Source organism: Curcuma longa, chromosome 7 (genome assembly GCF_044706935.1).
Source record: "Curcuma longa cultivar G26 ecotype Majalengka, Jawa Barat chromosome 7, ITB_CL_G26_1.1, whole genome shotgun sequence".
Classification (NCBI taxonomy): Eukaryota; Viridiplantae; Streptophyta; class Magnoliopsida; order Zingiberales; family Zingiberaceae; genus Curcuma; species Curcuma longa.
In genome coordinates this window covers 7,539,121-7,563,697 of record NC_133867.1, presented here as the reverse complement: position 1 = coordinate 7,563,697, position 24,577 = coordinate 7,539,121, and the positions used below count along the sequence as shown (strand labels likewise).

The window sequence follows — 24,577 nt, the reverse complement described above, 5'->3', positions numbered from 1 at the left end:
AGTGGTTTTCTTTGTACTACAAAATTATGGGAACTGAAATTCTTTTTGCACCAAACATTCTAGTCTTGATGCAGAAGATTTTTCAGGGTGAAGATCTTCTTGACTTCTGGAGCAACATGTTGTTTACTGTCCAATACAAAACCTTTGCAATGTTGTTGATGCCTCTCCCTGTGATGTTTTCTATGCAAAGAGTGACTCGATTCTGAGACGGTGCCATATTCCAACACCATGAGAAACAGCATTGCTGCCATTACCTTTTGAGACTATCCATGAGACGTACAATGCAAAAATGATTTTTCATACTCTTGACACAATTTAGTCAGAGTTTTTAAAACTTGAGAGGCCATTTCCAATCTGTCCAAAAACAAGATTTATTTGAACGATGATAATGGTCTATGCTGTGAAGTCAGTCTCAAATTAGCCAATTATGAAGAGGTTTCACAATATTGTGTGTTGATACAGGTCACTGTTGATATTCTTCTGTTCCAGCCACACAATGAAATCAATACTGAATCAAAATTTTATACCTTACATAGTTGACTTCTTTTGATACGTTGGTCTCAATATGACGAGGCTTGTATCACAAGAATCAAATTATATAAAAAAGCCTAAGAAGAAATAAGTTGATATAAACTTGGATATCTTGGTATACCCTTAGTTTTAGTATCTTCCTTGATAATTGGCTTCAATTTTTTTGGTAATTGGGCTCAATCTAAATATATTAACATAGAATTTCTAATTATTTCAAACCTTCATTATCCATATTTTTTCAGTTATTGAACTCTATTTAGGTGATTATAGATATTAATATGATTGGCTTGTGTGCTAAACCACCTAAACTTGATACTTTTACACTATGGTTGTGTTATGTTTTGGCGTTACACTGATACCCATGGTTTTTAAAAATTGTTTTATGGGCACAGGTGAAACATCTTGTTTGGCCTTGAATTCTGCAAATACATTGAAGTGCTTGGCATCAGAGGTAAGAGGTGAGGAACTTCCTCTCTAGTGATTGAGCGGCACACAAGGGGGGAGAACTATTTCAATTTTCTTGTGCATTGAGTAGGCAACCTTCTTCCTCCGACAACCAAGTGGCACACAAGATTGTTTCTAGTGGGGGAATGAGTTTTTCCTCCTCCAACATTTCTCCCTCCACCTTTGTTGGTAGGGTTAGAACTTGACACATGACCCTTGACTTAGTTTTCCTTTTACACACCGATGCTTCTGTTAGACTCACCATAGTCATAGGTGCTTCCTGTCTCTGATTGGAGATTTATGCTAGGTATCTAGCTTAAAATGAGATTTTACAGCTTGCTCGTATTTTTCCTACTATTCCTTTAAATTTCAGGTTATGGAATCTCTTATTTATAAGTAATCCGTTTGTTGCATGTGCATTTTTCGATTGAGTGCTAACCTACACTATTTATACAGTAGGCTTAATAATGCACTTTTAGATTAATAGATTTTGTTTTGTTTTTTCTTCAGTTCCGCTTCGATGATGCTTAATAAATCTGCTGGAGCTGGGCATTCCAAACTTGATTGAATAAGAATATGACACATGTGCCGCTTGTTAATCAGAGGATGCGGTCTTGTTTGTCATAATGTAAACTGACAAAAAGTTATTGCAACTAACAAAGGAAGCAAAAGTTTGTAGATGAAGAAACTTTCTTCAGAACCCTTTGCTATGACTGATCAGGCTCCAAGGAGGCATCTGAGCAAAGGTGAACAGCCCATTCCTCTTTCTTCTTCTGAGATATTACAACATTTCAGTTCTGCCAACTCATGGATTTGTGAGAATTCAGCCTGTAAGGCTGTCCTTACCTCCGAGGATACATTTTGCAAAAGGTGCTCATGTTGCATTTGCCATCTCTTTGACGACAACAAAGATCCTAGTCTTTGGTTAGTCTGCGAAGCAGAAACTGATGAAAAGGACTGTTGCGGCTTGTCATGCCATATTGAATGTGCTCTTCAATGCCGAAGGGTGGGAGTTTTCAATCTAGGACAGTCGATGCTGCTTGATGGAAGCTACTGTTGTGCTTCGTGTGGAAAGGTATCAGGAATAATTGGGTGAGTTCCTTCTTTTTGTTGATTTTACTGTGTTTCTGTTACACTGTTTTCTATACCATACCATGTCATTTGTGCCAACTAAAACTATTTTCAGATAACATGTAATTTTTTAAGGTGTTCAATATAGGTTATGAATTAATTAAGGTTTTCATATTCATTCATGTTAAATTTTTTTCCATTTGTTCCTGAATCTCAAAGTATTCTTTCTTTTTCCATTTGTTTATACTTTAAGCATGATAACTAAAACTTTGATTTATCCTGGATTTCTGTTTCAGTTCTGCCAACTCATGGATTTGTGAGAATTCCGCCTGTAAGGCTGTCCTTACCTCCGAGGATACATTTTGCAAAAGGTGCTCATGTTGCATTTGCCATCTCTTTGACGACAACAAAGATCCTAGTCTTTGGTTAGTCTGCGAAGCAGAAACTGATGAAAAGGACTGTTGCGGCTTGTCATGCCATATTGAATGTGCTCTTCAATGCCGAAGGGTGGGAGTTTTCAATCTAGGACAGTCGATGCTGCTTGATGGAAGCTACTGTTGTGCTTCGTGTGGAAAGGTATCAGGAATAATTGGGTGAGTTCCTTCTTTTTGTTTATTTTACTGTGTTTCTGTTACACTGTTTTCTATACCATACCATGTCATTTGTGCCAACTAAAACTATTTTCAGATAACATGTAATTTTTTAAGGTGTTCAATATAGGTTATGAATTAATTAAGGTTTTCATATTCATTCATGTTAAATTTTTTTCCATTTGTTCCTGAATCTCAAAGTATTCTTTCTTTTTTCATTTGTTTATACTTTAAGCATGATAACTAAAACTGTGATTTATCCTAGATTTCTGGAAGGAAATAACCTCTCTCTAGGCTCCTTCCTTCATTGATTCGTGCTACTATTTTCAAGCCTGTAGTAGCTAGAAGACAGTTTGGTAGTAGTTGTTTAGAAATAAAAAAAATGATTAGAGTCCTCAACTGTAGGGAAGTTAGCAATCACCATCATTTTGGGGGTGGAGGTCATGTGGTTCAACCATTTAAAGTTAAGAAGAATGATTCTCTCCCCTTCAATTGAAATTCATCTGCTAATTTGCAAGATCCCCTGATTTACCATTTGTTTGAGGTTAAATTCTTGGTTTTAGGAACTTAGCGTTACCCTTGGCTGTCATGCCAATAGTGGATGCCCACTTCCCTTCCAATTGATGAATTAGTTTGTTTCATCAGCAAAATATATACTTTAACCTCCTTGAATAACTGATGGAAGTCGAAATGAAAAAAAATGCCAAAAATGCTAGGAGTTCACACGGACTGGCAACCTATTGCTATCCTGCATTATCTGACTGATATTATCAATTATGGTTCATTTGGAATGCAGTTTTTTAATGTCCAAACACTCTTATATAATAAGCTGCAGGCAGTCAATATTGTGCTGATTTGACTCAAAACATGATTACTAGAGAATCCACAAGTGATATGATATGGTCCAGATATGTAAATGGATGATGGATGAACCATTTATTAAGTAAATTTAATGGTGGTAGTTTCAATAATTTCAATAACATTTTATCTTATATAACTAATAAAAGTTTACATTATAATAATTTTATATTAATTTTTGAAGTTTTTTATGTATATGAATGACACAAGTTATCTATGCACAATTATGCACAGATCAAATTGCCACCCAAGATGCTGTGTTAGCTTTTGCAGGATGCTATATTCTGTTGGATGACATGACTTACCTATGCTTATGTCCTTCAACTTCAAACAGATGCTGGAAGAGGCAACTTATGGTTGCAAAAGATGCTCGTCGAGTGGATGTCCTTTGTTATCGTATATTTTTAAGCTACAGGCTTCTGTATGGCTCTTCAGGTTTCAAAGAGTTGCACCAGATTGTGGAGGAAGCAAAGGCCAAGCTAGAAACAGAAGTTGGTCCCATGGATGGCATGTCTGCGAAGATGACCCGTGGCATTGTCAGCAGGTTGTCTATTGCTGGAGATGTTCAGAAGCTTTGCTTGGCTGCAATAGAGAAAGCAGATGAATGGTTGAGTTTGAGATCAAGTGGGCATTTTGAGCAAAATCACAAAGGTGAGACTAGTTGGTTTCTCATTAATCATTTTTCCTTAATTAATTCACTATGAGTTTTACAAGGAATCACTATCTCCTTTTGTTGCAGACTCGCTTCCGGCTGCTTGTAGGATCCAATTTGAAGAAATAACATCATCTTCTCTTGTAATTGTTTTGAAAGAAACATCTTCGATATTTGATGACATTCAAGGTTATAAGCTTTGGTATTGCCGGTCCAGAGATCAACCCTACACCAACGACCCTGTCATCTTCCAAAGAGCACAGAGAAGAATTCTAATTACCAATCTACAGTCATGCACAGAATATGCCTTTCAAATTATTTCATTCATGGAAGATGGGGATTTTGGCCACTCTGAGTCAAAGTGCTTTACAAAGAGCAAAGAGATAATCAACAAACATATAGAGAATAATGGGGTTGAAGGGTGTTCATCAAGTGACAAGCACGAAGAGAAGACAACTGCTGCAAAATCTTCTGGATTCAAAGTTCGAAATCTAGGAAAGATATTGCAATTTGCTTGGGCGCAGGAAAATGGATCCTATGATGGGTTCTATGAGGATGATATCGAAGAAGAATCCTGTGGTGGGAGTGGCGAAGTTATAGCTGAGGCAGCTGAAGCAATGCCCAGGTCCTCACATCGGCTTGACCTGAATGTGTCATCGGTTCCTGATTTAAATGCTGAGGTAATCCCTCCAATGGATTGCTTTCCCAATGAGGAAAATGCATTCTTCTCGGAGAAGATTGAGCTATCCAGATCCAATGGAAGCGGTGATTCTGAGACTTGTGCAGCTGCTGTGGTCCATGAAGTCCCAACGGTTGATTCTCAACCTGAATGCAGTAAACAACCTTCGACTGTGCACAATGAAACTTGCGAGGGAAATAGCACTTTGGCCAATGGTTCGTTTAGGGGATTCAAACGTAGGTTAGGTCAGTTGGATGATAACTATGAATATTGTGTGAAGGTTATTCGGTGGCTGGAATGTTTAGGTCACATTGACAAGGATTTCCGCATGAAGTTCTTAACATGGTTTAGTTTGAGGTCAACTGAACAAGAACGAAGGGTGGTTATTACATTCATCCAGACGCTTATTGAAGATCCTAGCAGTTTAGCAGGACAGTTGCTGGATTCCTTTTCTGAAATTGTGGCCTGCAATAGGCTGCGCAATGGTTTCTGCAGCAAGCTGTGGCATTGATTCAAAAGCTAACTGGTTTAGTGTTGTTTGCCTTTTTGTTCTGCATCCCACATCAGTCCGGTTGGAGTGTTATCCATAAGTTACTGAAGTCGTTGCCATCTGTGTTCACTAACTTTGGTTCACTTAACATCAGATTCACTATGCTTATAACCTTGATTGTTTCTTCAGCCAATTCCAGCATCTATGTTACTGACGATAACATATCCTTGCCACAAATTCTGAAGTTCTAATTTGCAGTTCATTGAAAATTCATAATCACGCTTTTGCTGTTGCTCATGCTTACCTAATATTTAGGCTAAATTTATAATGTGCATGAGCTAACTGTGAAAAAGAAACTGATCCATACTTGGAACGCGCAACTTAACAGTGAAAAAGTTACTTCTCAAGGAAAAAACTTGCCTGACTTGCGTGCTTGTACTCCCTTTGCTACTTCTGAGGGCCATTTAAAACTGATCCTATATAACTTCAATCCTCTTGCAGACGGAGGGCGGGCATTCTACCTCAATAACTTACTTCTGAGGGTCATTTAAAACTGATCCTTCAATCCTCTTGCAGACACTGGGCGGGCATTCTACCTCGATAGTCAGTCATCGCAGGCAAATCAAACCCCAAACCCCATCATATTGGAGTTCATTTGTACACGTGCCTCGGCCACTCGATAATCGATGCCTCTGCTGAAGGGAAGCTCGTAGGGAGGCCCCACTCGATCGATTGGTGTCTCAGATGAAGGAAAGAGTAAAAGGAACAGCAACAGATTTTTAGTGTTCGCAATGGTACGTTTTACCTTTTTTTTAGTACTTCTGGAAGAAGTCAGGGAAGGTGAAAAGGCGTGCACCTACGACCCTTTCCAAAGGGAAATGACAAATATCTCATTTGTTTGTCCCCTTGCTTGCACTGACATCATCAATTAGACAAGAGTTGGCTGGGCTGACATCAACTGCCCTGCCCTGCCCTGCCCCGGTATGGCAAGGTCATAATAGAGGCAACCTCACCTTGTCCCCACTGCAGAGATGGTAGGATACAGGACATTCAGCAAATTTGTCAAGCAAAATGAAATATTACGAAAGAAAACTATCATTACCGTGTTTACACATCACCCGTAAGCTTGTAAAGCATAATGTGAGTCATTGTCCTCTTTCAAATAAGAGTGGAAGTACAATATTAATCATTTGTCAAACGAGAACAATATTAATCATTTGTCAAACGAGAAAGAAAAAAAAAGAGAGAAAAATTAGTGTTATAGATTTCTTCTCTTTCTATTCACATTTCAACATTTCAGCGTTCAGCCGCCAAGAATTCAGTTTCTGTTGCATGATCTTTAAATGGACCTCATCGGAAACAGCTTGAGGAGGGCAGCAATGGGCATCCCCAAAAAACCAATGAAAATCGTAACAAACCATTGTTTCAATGTGAGTGGTGTTGTGTTTGCAAAGTCGCCCAGAAACTGAATGATGATGAACTGAAAGATGACGGTGGTCGTAAGAACACCTAAAAAGACATAGTTTTGCAAGATGCCCTTGAACACATTAATCTTCTCCATGTCTCGCGAGCTGATCTCATTGAACACCTGCACCATACAATAAGTAGGAACACATGTCCATTATCACACACACACACACACACACACACACACACACAAAGTAGAACGCATGTTATCAGAAACTTAAAGATGAGTTTGTTTAACATTATATTCAAATGTTACTCGCCAAAACCTTCCCGACTATACTAGTTACAAACATGGTGCTTGAAAAATAGTAATTTACCTGGCAGAAAACAAAGGAGTTGAATGTAATCGTATTGATTGTGAGATCAGAAGTAGAGCCATCAAGGCCAAAAATCGCTTTTCCTTGCGTCTGGAGATACCATATTGTGACGAATTGGTATATCGATTGTCCGAAGATATTCCTCCACATTGTACTGCTGATGAATCTACCACTCCTCCCGACTGGTGCTCTCTGCATTAAATCGTCGTTTGGTGGTTCAGTTGCTAATGCTAATGCTCCTAAAGTATCCATAATCATGTTCACCCAAAGTAGTTGGACAGCTGTGAGTGGCGCATTTCCTGAAGTAAAATCATGTCCAGAAGGTAAGAACAACGAAAAACTAACTAAATAAAATTATCATGGCTACTGCAAATTGTTGAATATGCACTACCTGACCAACAGGCCGATGAGAAATTAACAATGAGAGCAACCACATTAACGGTGAGTTGAAATTGCACAAACTTTTGAATGTTGACATATATAGAACGCCCCCACTTTGCCACCGTCACAATTGTTGAGAAATTGTCATCAAGAATTATGACATCAGCACTTTCTTTAGCTACCTGGATTGAGTAACACGACAAGAAATTATGAGATCTAGGATTGGCTCTTTGCTTCAATGTCCTAGAATAAAGAATCTGTATCCAATTCTGTTCATTGACAAAATGATGAGATCGATTGACAAGTTAATTTGAGAGAGAGAACTAAATTGCTTAAGACTAAGTGTTGAAGTATGGGTTTAAAACCAGTAAAGATTCCCAAGTTAGCTCACTGGCAAAATGTTGAAAACGACTGACAAGTTAAATTTGAGAGAAAAAAAAACTAAGTGCTGAACTATGGGTTTGAAACCAGTAAAGATTACAAAATGAGAAAATGACTAGTGTGGGCTGATTGAAATCTTTCTTTGGGTATCACGTTGTTTTAGCTGGACATTTATAGATTGAAATGATTGAAAAATTACCTCAGTTCCTGAAATGCCCATTGCAAGTCCAATATCTGCCTCATGAAGTGCAGGAGCATCATTTGTGCCATCACCGGTCACAGCAACGACTTCATTGAACATGTTCCGAAGATGCTTAACTAAGGTATGCTTATCCAATGGTGAAGATCTGGCCATTACCTAGGACAAGATTAGCATTTTAATATCAATTAATGTGATTGTATTGGAATATTGACCCGTAATTTAGTAAATGTATTAGCACAATGAAAGCTACCTGAATTCTTGGAATCAATTTGTTCATCTCCTCCAAACTCTTCTCTCGGAATTTCGCACCTTCTATAGCTATACCATCATCAGTAAGGATACCACATTCCCTGGCAATTGCTTTAGCTGTATTTATGTTGTCACCAGTGATCATTCTCACAGTAATTCCTGCAGTCCTACAAGTTGCAACAGACTCCTTCACACCCGGACGAACAGGATCCTTAATTCCTACAATTCCAATACATGTGTATCCATCAAATGGAATTTGCTCCTTATCAGAGAAGTCATCACCAAGTTCCTTGTAGGCAAGGCACAAAGTCCGCAGGGCTTCACCAGCAAAGCTATCAATTGTGTTCTTATGATGATCCATTGCAGCTTCATCGAGAGGCAATACATTACCTGCAGAATCTAAATAACTGGTGCAAGCAGCTAAAATGATTTCAGAAGCACCTTTGCAGTGTGCACGGTAACATGCCCCAGGAAGTTGGAGAACCACCCCCATTCTCTTCTTTGTGGAATTAAATGGCTCTACTTTGACGATATCACTTTCCTGCCGTAACACTTCAAAATCTCCACCAAGTGATAGACCAAATTCCAGCAATGCAGTCTCTGTAGGTGTCCCCAAGATCTCTAATTTTCCACCTTGGTCGGTCACAATCTCACCACCTGTGTTACTGAAAATGGATTGGAGAAGAGTTTTTCGCACATCATCTGGTATATATGAGCTCAAGTTAACATCTTTGTCAGAAGTTAATTCCACAACATTCTTGCAGATGCAGACTTTTACGACAGTCATGTGGTTCGTCGTTAATGTTCCAGTTTTGTCACTGCAAATCGTAGTTGCTGAGCCCATCGTCTCACAAGCAGCAAGGTGGCGGACTAGTGCCTTGTCATTCATCATCTTCTTCATTGCAAAAGCAAGGCTCAGAGTCACAGCTAAAGGAAGCCCTTCTGGAACAGCCACCACAATAATAGTGACTGCAATTGCCAAAAACTCCAACATCTGCAGTGCATCATCACCCGACCATCTCGATAGCAGGCCTTCACTATACTTTCGACTAATAAGTCCTTGAGCTAGCACAGCAAATGTGATAATTGCAAAAAACAACCCTATTTGGCCAATGATAGTTGCAACTCCATTCAGTTTGACTTGTAAAGGAGTTTCATCATCTCCTCCTTCGCTAAGGGTGGCAAGAAGCTTACCCCATTGGGTTCTCATGCCAACAGCAGTTACTAGCATTTTACAAGATCCATCTTGGACTTTAGCTCCCGATAGAAGAAAAGGATACTCAGCATTAATGCACACAGGTTCACTCTCACCTGTTAGACTTGATTCATTAATCAGCAAAGAATAACCAGATATAAAGAGCCCATCAGCAGGTACTTGATCTCCGATTGATAAATGTACAATATCACCAGGAACAAGATCATAAATCGAAATTTTCTGTCTGAAACCATCCCGTGTTACTTGTATAGAAATCTTCTTTTTCTCCTTATCCAAATCCTTGAACTGTAATGACTGCCTATAATCACTAGTAGCAGTTACAAACACAACTAACAGGATGCTTGCCACAATTCCAAGACCATCATGGGCACCCTTTGGCCATCCTTCCATTGTGATCCCCACAATTAGAGACACAAACGCACACACGGCAAGAATTATCAATGTAGTGTCTTGAAGTGCCTCCCATACAAATACCCAGAAACTTTGAACCATGCTTTCAGTGAACTTATTTATACCATAAATCTCTTGCCTCCTCTTTAACCTTTCATCAGCAGTAGTAAGTCCATTGCTCAGAGATGTGCTGAGCTTATTGGCAATTCCATCAACGCCTTCATGCATCTTCAACTTCTTGACATCATGGCTTTCGACAATAGATCCTAATTCATCAGCACAAATCTGAAAGCCTGCTGCTCTGACTTCTTCAGGTACAACATATCCACTACGTATTGTGATTCCTGAAATGTAGTTTGGAATTACTTAGTCTTGACAAATACAAAATATCACTCCATCAACCAACTGACATCATAAGGATGGACTATAAGAGTTTAAAGATACGCTGTATAAATTGATGTGCAGCTTTTGAAACCATAACAGCAATGCGCAATTTCTCCTGTCAAATGCAACAAATCAATTTAAAGGCTGATGAATGATTTTAGACAAGCCACATGAAGCAACATGTAGCAAAATAGTGAATTGAGGCTGTTCAACAAGTACTAGGATGCTGAAATGACATAAAAAAAGAGAACTTATTTAAAAATAGTTCAGATTTAGTCATGGGGAGGATCATTAAACAGCGATCGGAAGATCGTGATGTCAAGAAATGAGAAATTACTAAGGAGAAAGCACAAGAAGAATTGAAGATTTTCACACATTCAGATGTACTTTTCAATTAACAAAGAAACCAAGTATAGAAAGTTAACTTATCCTAACTAAACGTATTATGTAGATCCTAAAGTTTACTTATTTATCTTTTTATAAAAAAAAACCCACATAAATTTCACTAGAAACATATACATGATACACAATCATGGGCTACCAATGAACAAAGGGAGGAATCTCAAAAGGGAATCAAAAGGGAAAGGTTTATTCCTCCAGTCATTCACCCTGGCATGAGTTTTTCATTCTTTCAAACTACTAATATAATCGAGTAAGGTTCAAATATATTTATATAAATTGTTTTTCCCTTAACAGCTCAAACTTTTGGACCAAGTGGTTAGCCTCAACTTTAATATGGATTCAAACCCTACTTGTGCCAAACAAAAAAAAAAGGAAGTATCACATTGACTCAAGTGTTGGGTTTTGGCCAATCAAGTAAAGTATAGCCATTCAACTATAAAGGGAGAGTATTAAGAATATATCTATATAATAGATTTCTTTCTTAACAACTCAGTCTTTTGGGATACGTGGTTAGTCAATTAACTTTACCACTAACTATGTGGAGCAATCGATTTACATAAATTTCATGACTACAATGGTGGCCTCAGAGTAATTACTTTTGCACAGGTCTTTACTAAAATATAGAATGAAGTAAGCAAGTATGACCTATTAATTGTAGATTCCTGATAATTTTGGGCAGATACAACCAAGTAAAATTTAAACAAACTTCTTAGATATTTACTTAAATAGAAACAAAAGTAATATCATTCGTGTTTTATTTATTAGAAACTAAACTGTCTGTTTCCTCCTTTTTTTCAGTCTAATTTAGTCAGAAATAAAACTTTATAAAGAGGGATTCAACAGAGTTTTCCCTTTTTATTTTCTTTCTATTTCCGTCCAAGTAAACACGTCATAGCTAGGTTAATGTACTGATAACCCAGTTTCACCATGGAAAAACCATGCGGAATCAACGAACAAATTACTCATGCTCAGTCATGCCACAAAGAAAGATCCAAGATGTGCTTCGCATTTCCTGTTTGTTTATTCTATTTAGCATTTCTTTTACCAAAGAAATCAGCTTATTTTACTTAACAAAAGAAAGAAAGATCCTAATTACATTTCAGTATCAAAAGCACTCACAAAAAGAAGAGCAAAATCAGATCAAAACCACGCGCTAAAGATGGTGAAAAAGCACTAACGTGGATGGTTTTCTTCATGGCCTCGACCTCGGAGCGCTTGGACAGGTTTGCCGTAAAGCGAAACCGGCGCTTGGGGTTCTTGACGACGCTGCAGAGCTTCCGCCATCGCCTGAGAGCCTCCTCCGACGAGTTCTTCGCCTTCACTCCCCCGAAGTTGTCGTTAAGGTAGCTTTCCATTTCCAACACGTCCTACACAAAAAATTATACTCCCCAACCAAACGAGATAAAGCAGCAGACAACAAAGCAAAATCTCTCCGACTCTGGACGCTAGCTTCAGAGTTTGACAAAAGAGAGAAGTGATAACTAACAGAAATTCAGGAAGAGGAATAATCAATCAATCAATCAATCAGGGAAGAAGTGGAAGAGGCGAGGACACCGGAGAGGGAGAAATGGAGGCGCAGTCCCGTTGGAAGAAAGGTATGGCAGACAAAGAATTATTCTCAGACGTGTTGAAAGTTGATTGGCTGGCTCAGGGGCCCATGGTCGCCCTTTAAAGGGACGAACGTGACGTCAATGCCTCCCCGTCTTTCTAAAAAGAAAAAGAAAAAGAAAACTTCTTTTTTCTTTTTCTTTATAATTTATTCGATTTGAATTGTCAAGTATGGAATTGGTGGATGCTTCTTTCTTTTTCTTTTTCTTTTTCTTTATAATTTATTCGATTTGAATTGTCAAGTATGGAATTGGTGGATGCTTCTTTCTTTCTTTTTGTGACTTCTTCTTCAATTCAATTGGTCAAACTTTCCCTTTTTTCTTTTCAATGTCAAATTTTTTAGAATTGGAAATTATTTTCTAAATTAAAATAGTCACGAACAAATATTTATTTGAAGAGTACGTTGGTTGTGACACAAATAGAAATAGAATATAGGTTGGTTGTTAAAATGCATTGACTGGATTAATGCATTCCTATCCTTTGTATTTATTCAACTCAATTGACATTTAATTTTTTTTCATAATTGAATGAAATAAACTAGATCATGAAATGAAATTAATAATAGGTCTCACTTTAATATATACACAATTCATTTGGTTTGTAGAAATAGAATAGAATAGATTGTGATCAGTAGATAACAAAAGGGGTTATAGATCAATCTAATCTAATTCACACAACCTGTCGATTTGATTCCAATATGGCAACTAACACTTGTAGTTGTAGATGGAGTTAGGGCCTCCCGGGACATTATTGAATTGGTAATTGCAGAAAATGACAAAGATTCGAATCCTGACGAAACCAAATAATACTCTCTTGCGTCGTGACTAACTACAGTTTCTCAATTTACCTCCTTACAGATGATCATGAGACCGACCATATGAAACCGTTAAAGTGCATTTCACCTTTTGCAACAGTAGAGATGGAGTCCAAGGAAACATGCGTACAGAGAAGAGAGCTTTTGACTGACTAGTATTCATTACGAAAACCTCTCAAGGTGTCAACATATATAGTTAATCCCATAAAATATAAAGAAAATTTGGTTAAAGTTTGTCAATCCACTGAATTAACTAAAGTAAATGGTAACCAATTTATTATCACACCTAACATGACACTTTGATACATTTATTTATACATCTCTCAAATAATTATTACGTGTTCTTCTTCACGAAGAACGCATCAATAGGAATATATTTTCCTTGTTTCGTTGATGAAGACTTCTGCTTCTTTGAGGTACTCTTCTTGAGGGGAGAAGAGTAGACCAAAGATCTGAGGAAGAAATCAGTTGGTCAGAAGCCAAAAATAACATGCTATTATTATACATATTTACATCAGAAATCTAGAACATTATATTTCATATGTGGAATGTATATTTCTTTAGAAACGAGAAATCACAGATGCGATACAAGTCTATCGGCAGAAGATACTATTATGTTCATGCGAGATAGCACAAGTTAAATTGGGAAATCAAGTCTGTCTGTCACCTGCACTCTTCCTTCTGAAGCATCTGTGCAAGATGATAATCCAAATGTTCTCGTCTCTCCTCAATAAAGTTTGTGGGAATTTCAATCCCACAAACAGAACAGATGTAATCATCGATCCAAAAAGGTTGGGCTGAGTCACGAGATGATGAAGCCCTTTTGCGATCAGAGAAGTTGATGATATTGGTCGTATCCTCTTTTCCTTTACACTGTATATGAAATCAACCTTCTGATGAAATAAAAGTAGAATAGTGGCATTATGCTAAAGATCAAACAGCACATCACCTTGCTTTGACATTCCTTGTTAGAATATTCTGCTTGATTTTCTGAACTTGAGACAATGCCTTCATTTGAAACAAACAGTTGATTGGACTCGAGCAAGTCATTCGATTCACATTGAAAATCATGGCTTTCATTAGTCGAGGTACTGGTCTCACGACCCATTATCTGAATGTCACTGGAGTTTAAATGGACAGAATTAATGACGCCTGGTATAGTCTCCGAAATGTGCAGAAAACTTGTAAGAGTCTTTTGCGTAGGATCGAGAGGATTATGATTATCGTCATGGAAATGCGACATCCGTAGGCCTGTTACAATCATGAGGCCCAGAACAATGTAAAAGAAATAATCAGAACATGGAAGGAAGGCTTTCTACATGCTATAAGAAAGGAAAAAGTGTTATACTATGATTCCAAACTAGTTTCAACAATCACTGCCAAAAAACAAGCTCCATGGATTATCCACTCAGGTATTACTAGATTTCTAATGACAATTATTAGTATAGGATCCAAATAAATTCAATTAGTAACAATGCCTACTGACAAACTATTATAAATTAGCACAAGTGTCTAGAGCCCTGCTGAAAACTAATTCCAATTTGTGTTACACATAATTAGCTAAGTGGTATTTTTCAAGTAGAATAAACAAAAGTGAAGCTGATCTCATCCAAGCTTAAATGCCACATCTTGGAATACTACTAAATCTTCAGGCAGTTGGGAAATACGTTTTAAGTCAATTATCTCTGTTAAGCAATTTTTCATCTTGTTGAATAAACATTGCAAAAACAATGATAGGTAGGAAATATGATTCTTCACGATTTCAAACAACCATTGAATAGTTCACGTCAAATCCACACGTGTGTGATGCAAATATGCATGGCTGGTAATGAATGGCAGCAAATTCTATGTGATTCATCATTACTTGAGACAACCATTTAATAGTACAAGTCAAATCCACACGTGTGTAATGCAAAATGCATACTTGGTAATGAATGGCACCAAATTCGATCATTGGCTTGGAAGGAAGCAAAGTTATGAGCATCAAAACAAGCATTAAGAGCTATGAAGCTTACAAATGTTTTACATACCCAACAACCTTAATTGAACAGGAAGTTCTGCCTTCAGCAACTTGGAAGCATATATCAAAATATCTTCTTTTGAATTTACATATTTCTGCAATGAAATTGCCCTTGTCCGAACCTGGAACCAAAAAACAAAAACCAGGACACTGTAAGAAAAAGCAAACTTAAGATAGTATAATATTCTCTGATAATCTACTTTTGGGGTTCTCATAAGTATTTCTGGCACCAAAAATGGTAAATGTTTGCTTAGAAGAATCAAAATTTGCAGAACTATTTCCACAAATTAATAACAAGTAACAAAAAATGATTTGCCAAGAACCTCAAATGATGCAGTCTTCAATTTAAGGGTCAGATTCCGTCCAAGAAGACCCTCCTTCTGCATGTCATTTGATAATGCTTCAGCAAGATCAACTGCAAAATAAAGAAATGACAAATTAAGGAGACTAACATTTCCAGATAAAAATGAAACTAGAAAGTGATGAAACAAAAGGTTAGCAAAGTATGTTCAGTAACAGACAGAACTACAAACTACTACAAATCTAGAATAAATAGATAAAAATAAGCAGCTCAAGCACTACTAAAGATGTGGAATCATTTTCTAAAACTACAATTTTACTCCAGTAAGATTAGCACACATCTGATACCAGTTTAATTGTGTTACTTAAATGAATGCTCTTCTATATCCTTTTCCATCTGCTGCCTAAACTTATAAAATAATGATTTGAGGAATGAGAAGTATTTCTACATATCTATTTCCTTATACTAAACCAATCAACTTGAGGCATTTAAATACTTATCCCTTGCACATTTTTTCTCATTATTTACAACAAAGTTGTCCCATACAACAGCAGTGGAAGCAACCTAATAAAATTTCTGTCCAATTCATCCTTGTTGATTCCCAAATCCTTAAGCCCAGAGGTATCAAGGGCAAACCAAATAGGAAACTATACCTAATGAGCATGCCTCGGGATTCATTTGCAGTGACATCAGTTATACATTTGTTTGATGGTTAAGACACATTTGATATACTAACAGAACAGCCAGAGAGCAACCTACCAAAAGTTCAGCCTAATTCATCCTTGCCATATTCATAATCCCTTCAGAAGTCCAGAGATATCAAGGGTTAACCAAACATAAAACTAAATCAATGAGCATGGGAATAGCACAGTACTTAGAATAGACATGTTTTAAATGTCTGGGGTTATATCTAGCATAGACTAGTGTTTCACTTCGACCATAACAATCTGGAATTAGAGGAAAAGGAGCAAGTTTGACCAAAATGAGCATTACCCAAGTTCTGGAACAGCAGTGACTCATCATCAGTGGCCACAAATGTCCTCTCACTACTAATGCTCTTCCGCATCTTTTGCTGAGGAGCATCTGTTCCTCCTATGCCCAGTCCAACACAAAGAAAAAAGTCTACAAACAGCATAGATTTTTATCAACTAGTCTCGGGACAAAGATGAGGTTGTGATAAATTATAAAAATACAGGACAGGTAAAAAGAAGGTAAATATCACTTACTTTTTTCTCCAAGTATAATTTAGCTCTATGAAAAAACTAAACATAAATTGAAATACATAAGACGAACCTATAGAAGATTTCTGGTCATGTGATGTTTGCATAATTCTCCAGGCTATTTGTTATAGCTTATAAGTTTCATTTAAAAAATTAGCAATTGCTGAGAAAATGACAATCCTAATAATTCTTTGTTACACTATAAAAAAATCAGTACAGTAATCACCAAGCAACCTTTAATATTAAATAGTAATATTCATATAAATTCTACTATTTTTTCACATTCTTGCATAAATACTTTTTTCTTAAGTCTAGAATGAGTCAAGCGCTCAGGCTAAGAAGATAAGACAAATATGAATTTGTTGCTACACAACACTTCTTATTTCTCTTTGTCCGGTCTTGTATGAATAGCACCAGAAGAGCTAGAATGTATTATTCCAAGGTTGTCTTTGGTACACATAAATAAAAAAGAAAGGAATCAAAACAAAACTAGAATGGAACAGAAAACAATGATTATTCCATTCCATTTTTTATTTGGTTGCAATAATGGCATGACAAACGCAATGCTTCAACCTATATTTAACTCTTCTCTTCTTCTAAATCTTCTGATAATTTTAACTTACATGATCTACCTAATGTCTTTTAGGGTGCTCAATCAATCTAATTTGTTCAATGCAACAAGCCTGTCTGGCTCGCCTGATCCAACAATCTCGTTTGATCTGCCCAACCCAATCGATCCTCTTGGTCTACCCAACCCAATTAGTTCGCCTAACCCGCCCTGCCATAGGCTTGCCTAGTCCACTCAGCAGGACCAATTTACTTGGTGGACCGGTTTGCATGATTTGACCGACACAATTGGTCGCTTGGCCTGACTTACCTGCTCAGCTCGATAGGCCTATGTTGTCCGCCTGGTCAATCGGCCCACTGAATCCAGTTGATCTGTTCAGCATGATCAGTCCTAATAGACCACTAGGATTGATTGATTCACTTGACCCAACCAATTCACCCAACCAACTCAGCTCAATAGGTCTACCTGACCTATCTTTTCGGCTAGACAAGTGTGCTTGATTGCTTGTCCGACCGTCCTACCCAGCTTGCACAAGCTAACCGACCTGCTTGGCTTGCCCAGTCTATTTGGTATGGTTGTCCGACCAACCCGATCAACCCAACTGTCCTAGTTGCCCGCTTACCCAGCCAATCCACCCAAACTTGAGTAGCTTGCCATGGTCACCCACCCACCTAGCTCAACTGAGTTGCTTTATATATTTGGTTCACACATTTTATTTATTAGTTATAATTTTGAGATGATAATTTGTTAATAAATGTTATATTTAATAGAGGTGTTATGAGGATTATCCTCCAAAGAGTGGAACGGATTGAGTTATTCATTGAAATGGATTATTCTACCCAAATTATCCATCCAAAACAGAATCATGAAGAAATGAACCATTCTGATTCCATTCAGTTTATGTGTACCAAATGCACTAGGATTGTAAGAATAATTTCATAATCACAAACTAAGGACCCAATTCAATTCATATAAAATAAACTCTACAAATTATACCCATAGATATAAATACCAGAACAATTCACAATGACAAATCAAATATCTAATTCTGTTCGTGGAAAGTTTTTTTTCAAGCAAAAAATTCAAATGAAATGCTCATTGTACATTAAGCTATAGATAATTAATACCTAATATACCAACCAGTTGAACAATGAGAAAATAGTGCATATAAGAGAGCTCCCTTTTGCAATATTTCAGTGCACGTACTAATTCCAAGTACTTCTCTTAATATTTGTTCAGTCACCTTACCAATACCACCTACCTGCATGAACAATTAAGACTATTGAAGAGCTAGATTATTCCAGGAGAATTAAAAATTACTCAATAAAAACATCATATTCATTGAAAAAAAAATGCTGATAGCAGATTGTGATGGCAAATTCAATGTTCCAACCATGTTACCTTACCAACATAATATATGGAGTAGAAGTCGTCAAAATAGGAAAAAAAGACAATTAAGAATGCTTGGGAAAAGGTCACCAAAATAATTAATGAAATTATCTCCCTGTGTTTTAATAAAGACATGCAAACTATCGAATGAATACTGCCAGCAGTAGATATACCTTGGAAAGTGACAAATAAACTAAGAAAGAATAAGATTGTTAATTACAATTAAGAACAAGTTAGCATATGAATGGCACTGAAAAAAGAGAACTTCAATGTTATATTTGGCTACAAAAATATTTCACAAAATACTAATTAATACCAAATTGTGTAATTGAATAAAAAAGAAGTCAGAGAAAGGCTGGGGCAACTAATATAAAACCTACTGAGCACGTCTTGTAAGATAGCACATACCTTCCTTATAGGAAGTGATGATATAAAAGTCATAACAGCATCTCGATCATTTGGCAAAATAAACTGCCCATTAGGTTTGTTGATGTCTGAGCAAACCTAACAAAATACAGAAGAAAAAAAGGGAAACAGAAGATATCATTCAATAAATACTTTCATTTTGCACGTATTAGACAAGTCGAAAACATAAGAGTTGAGTTAAAGGGGTCGGTTGAGAGACCAAATAAAACTCTAGTTAACATAACTAAAAGGGTGATTTAATAGAGCTTTATATGCTAGTGGTATATTCCAGTATAGTATAGAGTCATTGGACGAATAAGATCCATGTAACCAATCTCAACCAATTGGAACTTGAACTGCTTGCTGATGATAATAGTCTTTACATAGAGTTTAATTACAGGATAAAACCTATGTACTCAGCACCAAATAGTTGGAATTCACAGCATGTTGCTATACTACAACCAAATGAAATAAACTAGAATACATTGTTCTCCAAACAAGTTGGAGGAAATGACTGACATATTAATGTTAACTACAACTAATCTATGATGATGAATGTAGAAAGTGAAACTAAAATGGTCCATGTAGGGAGGTCCGCAAACTGATACAAAATGAACAGAGAAATTCAAAAGTCAATCTAGAAAAGTATTATAGCAAAGCATTGAGTTGATGAATTTGCCGAAAGATGGGCAGTTTAAAGATGAATGCAATTTTGTAAAGGACCTTGCATTGGGAGAACAAATGAAATGTAACTATGAACAAGATGGTTGAAGAGGACACAGAACAAGAAAATACAACAGCAAGTGACTGCCTGAATTTGGTCAATGTTGGACATTGCAGAATGTCAAGTATTGAACATAATTCACAAATAGCCAACTTTTTGAGGCTAGCTGTACAAAATGATGTTAAGTTAAGAAAAATACCTTTGCAAGCATGCGGTTTGGCGCCACACCAACACTACAAGTAAGACCAGTTTCTTGATAAATAGTATTTCTTAGTTCAGCAGCAACCTTTTTAGAGATGATAAAAAAAGATGACTGAGTTTAGTGCATAGAGATTAATGAAAACAAGACCATAGTACATCTTACTTCTTCAGAGCTAATGCTTCTTTGTTTGCATATCTCAGTTATATCGAGGTATGCCTCATCCAAGCTAGTAGCTATATAATCAGGATCATATTTACTAAAAACTGAATAAAAAGATTTATTACAAATTAGACCAATTTCAAATATATGAAGTTGTTCTTAGTTAAAACACCAACACACCATTCCTTGTCTTTTCACTGTAGTATGTGTACTTTCCAAAATTTGTAGGAACAAATATCAATTTTGGACACAATTTACGTGCAATAAATCCTGGCATTGCAGCACGGATCCCATATTTCCGAGCCTAAAGAAGAAAATAACACGAATTCACAAAACCTCTCCAGTTACTAAAATAATTGACAGCAAGGGCATGTACTGTCAAAGGTACCTCATAACTTGCAGTGCATATCATGGACATACCACCAACAGCCAATGGTTTGCCTTTTAATAATGGGTTCTCCAATGTCTCGACAGCAGCATAGAAAGCATCCATGTCAGTGTGCAACCATATCTTTGAAAGGTCACGTGAACCATCCAACTCCAAAATTCTTTTATTAGCAATCTGAAATATTTTATAGACATGAAATACCAAAAGAATATCTTAACCAGTTGATAAATGCAAATACAACTGCAATAAGACATCTGTTTATGGTTCTGATTGCGGAAAGCCTGAATTCTTAGGGATTAACTCAGTGTTTGACCCATAGGTTGTAAAGAATACTTGAACTTGATTTATATTACATGTGATGATTACTATGAGAAGCAGATAGTCTACCTTATCTCTACTGGATAAGGTAGACTACATAGTTATTTTATCACAGAACAATAAAGAGAAAATTAGGTAATACAACATAAATCAAATGGAAATCATTGGTTAATGTGTTTCAGCTAAAAGCAAATTTTTTGTCAATAAAAAATTAGAGTTGCACATGTAAGTATTTTATCAAGTCACTATCACATCAATACTGCAGCAATAAACCTTGTGCATACAAATATTGTGATAGTTTTGCTGTCACCTTTTATAGGCCAAAGAGATAATGATTTCTACATGATTGGACTCCCTAGTCAGCAGATCATGCAACTATCGGGTCACATGCAATAATTAAAAGATAGCCTACAGCATTTGGAAGGCCAAGGTCAACAACATCAAGTTGGATTGGCAAAACATGTGGTAAAAGGACATGTATAAAGGTCGGGCTTGATGAATGCTTGGGAGGGTTGAAAAATTTTGAGGTTGGATTGGTTGATCACCTAAAATGGTCAGCATGATTGATTTGGTCCAGTAACAAAGTGAGAAGTAATTTAACATTAATGGGAGTAAAACCAAGGTTTAAAGTGTGTTCTGGTGCTCAACCAGCATGAAATGGTTTTGTTACCATACTACCATCACCCACTACCTCAACCCCCCTCCATTATGCATGCCTCTTACCACTCCCAACTTCCAACTTCGGACTCTCAACAATCACCTAGGAATGGGTTGAACTGAAGAACCATCTGCTTGCCTCCCCTCTTCTCATCAATGCTCACTAGTATCCACCACCAACCAAGTACATGTCTTGTACTCGTTCCATGTCACTTCTTTGTCTCAGTTGCTAGCGGCAAAAACAGGGCCACTTTTGTCTTGAGACATCTTGGTTACAGCCAACACAGTTATTCCATCCATGTCGACCAAGAAATCATGCACGCCTTTTGAGATTTTGTTGCCATATGAACTGTCCATTGCATGTTTTGGGCATTGAACAAGTAAACTATTTTCCTTCTCCTTTTGAAAATATAGATAACACAAAAAATTGGTGCTTGATTACTACAACATAAGCAAAGTTTATGCTACTCCACAAAATATCTGTAGGTAAATTAGTTAGCATGAACATTTCAGTGTAGAGAAACATTCCCGACAGCATAGCAATGTTTTGCAGTATCATCTAATTCAAGCATAGAAACCTCAACATAAACAGGAATCAAATATCAAAGCAAACCTAGGCCCACAAAATAAATCACAAATCAATGCCTACCATTTGGAAATGTGAAATATCCTTCTCTGTAAGTTTTGCTCGTTGCACACACAAGCTTTCGATTTTCTGTTTAATGAATGCCTCTTTTCTTTTCTCATTCTCAAAATATTTTGATCCTTTGCTCATCTCATAAATTATCCTTTGTACTTTCTCTTTATCAACCCCTTCCATTCCTATAAAAAAAAGTCATTGGTATTGAAGCACTAAAAAATCAGAAAAGAATGCTTATGTTCTAATATTGTACTGAAAGTTCTACATCATAATTTGCAACTGAAAAAAAGGAACAAACTCTGACTAACCTTATCTACTTCATAGATTGGTATTGTTCAATTTGTAGCTATTAGCCAACATAAATGAATCAGAAAATAAATAATAAAGTGCTACGGATAAAAAAAAGGGATACATAGCAAGATATAGGTCAGTGAAGAATAATCCTTAACGAAAATATATATATATCTATAAAAATAGTGTTTTTTTAACATGACTCCTTAGAAATGCTATAGAAAGGAAACAAACAGATGACAGTAGAAGGAAAAAAAAAAGGCTACAGTAAAACTAAGATAAAGTTTTAGAAATTGCTTTAACACGACAACTTAGAATCATAGGTAGAAGTGCTGAAAATCTTAATTTCTGTTCAGAATCTTACGAAGGTTAGGGATTTGGTATATTAATTATTATATAGTCTGTTGCCATTCTCAGCTAAGACCATTTTGTGGGAATCAGTAACCTATAGTTTTTAACAATTTTTCTAATTGAAAAAAGAAATTTTGGTGAATATTTGTTCGTCTTCTAGCACAACGGATTCTCGACTTTCCTAGAAAAATAGAAGATCACCCAACCATAATGTCTTACAGGCAAGAAAAAGATTAGATACAAGACAACGGTTTTTCTTCCAGCGCAAGCGAAAGGGTAGATCGAGCAAGGAGCTACCGAACTCTAAAAAAAGACAATCCCAAAAGCAAGGAACAGAGATTGAGAAGTAGAAAGTTGAAAAAACACCAGCTTTTGCGTTGGTGTAAGCAGTGTGATAGGATTGCCATGGCCGATCCCCGCCGGAGGTCTCCCCCATCTTCTCCTGGAAAGAAAAGTCAAACAAGCGCCGAAGCCGAGAGGGTTCAATCGCTGGCTGATACGATACTTGACAAGGCTCGAGAGCGCGGAGTCCGAATTATATATCTACTGTAACATCGAATCGATGCGTCTCATAATATAGCGCTCGATATAATCAAATAGACTTTGCAATATCATAAGAACTTTTTAATATTTTTAACTGAAAAAAAACTTTATCTCATTTATTATACGACGTATAATTAAAGATTTTTTAATCAAAAATATTTTAATATAAACTATTTGATGATTTGCGAGATTTTTTTTTATGAAGATCAATTAGATTTAAATATAAATCATGAAAAATAAAAATTCATGTGTATTATACAGTCGAACATTAAGAAAGATACCATCCACCTCAAACAAAAAGAAATGATGAAGTTTACTACGAATAAATAAACTCGTAATACAAAGTACAAACACTGAATTTGGTAATTAATTCTCTCTTCTTTTTTTTTTTTCTGATTTCCTTTTTTTTTTATTTTTAAATTTTTAGGAAATCAAAGATATAAAAAAAGATATTATAAAACATGTTTCTATTTTATAATACTATTTTCTTCTTTTAAAAAATTGTCAATGAAATTCTTTTAGACTATGTTTTTTTTCTTTCTAATTTCGTAGACTAAGTACTGAAATTATACAAAAACATAGATATATAAAGAACTATGGATAATCATAAATTAAAATAAATCTAAATTCGATAAGAACCAGAATCATTTTTATATAGTGCACTATTTGAATTTGAATATTAAATATCAAAATCTGACTTGAATGAGTCAGATAAATATTTCCAGATAAACAGTACCAAAAGAAAAGAGAATAAGGCAAGATGAGTAGAGATGAAGAAGAAGTTTAAGAAGGAAAAATAGAAACTTTCTCCTTGTTCCACACCAAACATTTTCTCCACCATCTATGCATTAACTAAAACAGAACATCCACATATATTTTTCAATAGAGAAGTCAAACTTGAAATTCCCATCCCTTAATGCAAAGACCAGGGGTTTATGATGCTCATAATTTGCAAGAAAGGGCAACAACACTTCAATAAGACTCATAGCACCAAATTTAAGGAAAGAAAGAAAGAAAGAAATAGGAAGAGTGGTTGGTCAGTAATTCCTTCTTCATATTCCTGCAGAGTAAAAGACTTGTGTTTCCTTTCTTTTTCAAAAGAACTGTATAGCAAACTTCTTATGCTCTATGTATGCAACAATCTCAACATTCTATATTCCTCTATATGGTTTTATTTTTCCTTCTTTTTCTCACTCTCACATTCCTACCAAAAGATTTCCTCAAAAAACACAGATTGTACAAGGAATTTTCTTGTATCCAAGTACTTAGTGAAAT

The 24,577-nt window shown here is 36.3% G+C and overlaps 2 protein-coding genes across 3 annotated transcripts; one reads left to right on the top strand and one right to left on the bottom strand.

Moving 5' to 3' along the window:
• Positions 1 to 1,630: 1,630 nt before the first annotated feature.
• LOC141832684 (VIN3-like protein 1) lies at positions 1,631 to 5,594 on the top strand. Of its 2 annotated transcripts, none has more exons than XM_074720141.1 (3): positions 1,631 to 2,067; positions 3,829 to 4,145; positions 4,234 to 5,594. In XM_074720141.1, the coding sequence occupies exons 1-3, from the start codon at positions 1,655 to 1,657 to the stop codon at positions 5,334 to 5,336; spliced, it is 1,833 nt and encodes a 610-aa protein (XP_074576242.1). In that variant the 5' UTR covers positions 1,631 to 1,654; the 3' UTR covers positions 5,337 to 5,594. The 2 variants fall into 2 exon arrangements, with proteins under 2 accessions (XP_074576242.1, XP_074576241.1); XM_074720140.1 differs by lacking the exon at positions 1,631 to 2,067 and adding an exon at positions 2,396 to 2,639.
• Positions 5,595 to 6,436: 842 nt separating this feature from the next.
• On the bottom strand, positions 6,437 to 23,240 carry LOC141832571 (calcium-transporting ATPase 10, plasma membrane-type-like). Its single transcript, XM_074720056.1, has 22 exons — positions 23,126 to 23,240; positions 22,127 to 22,299; positions 20,503 to 20,676; positions 20,295 to 20,418; positions 20,118 to 20,218; positions 19,953 to 20,039; positions 19,033 to 19,128; positions 18,376 to 18,496; positions 16,441 to 16,569; positions 15,470 to 15,561; positions 15,157 to 15,268; positions 14,076 to 14,377; positions 13,794 to 13,999; positions 13,465 to 13,578; positions 13,215 to 13,278; positions 11,883 to 12,071; positions 10,363 to 10,417; positions 8,314 to 10,262; positions 8,061 to 8,219; positions 7,491 to 7,662; positions 7,100 to 7,398; positions 6,437 to 6,903 (listed from the first exon to the last, which is right to left on the bottom strand). Exons 1-22 carry the CDS (start codon positions 23,193 to 23,195, stop codon positions 6,655 to 6,657), a joined length of 5,037 nt encoding a protein of 1,678 aa, XP_074576157.1. The 5' UTR covers positions 23,196 to 23,240; the 3' UTR covers positions 6,437 to 6,654.
• Between the last annotated feature and the right edge of the window lie 1,337 nt (positions 23,241 to 24,577).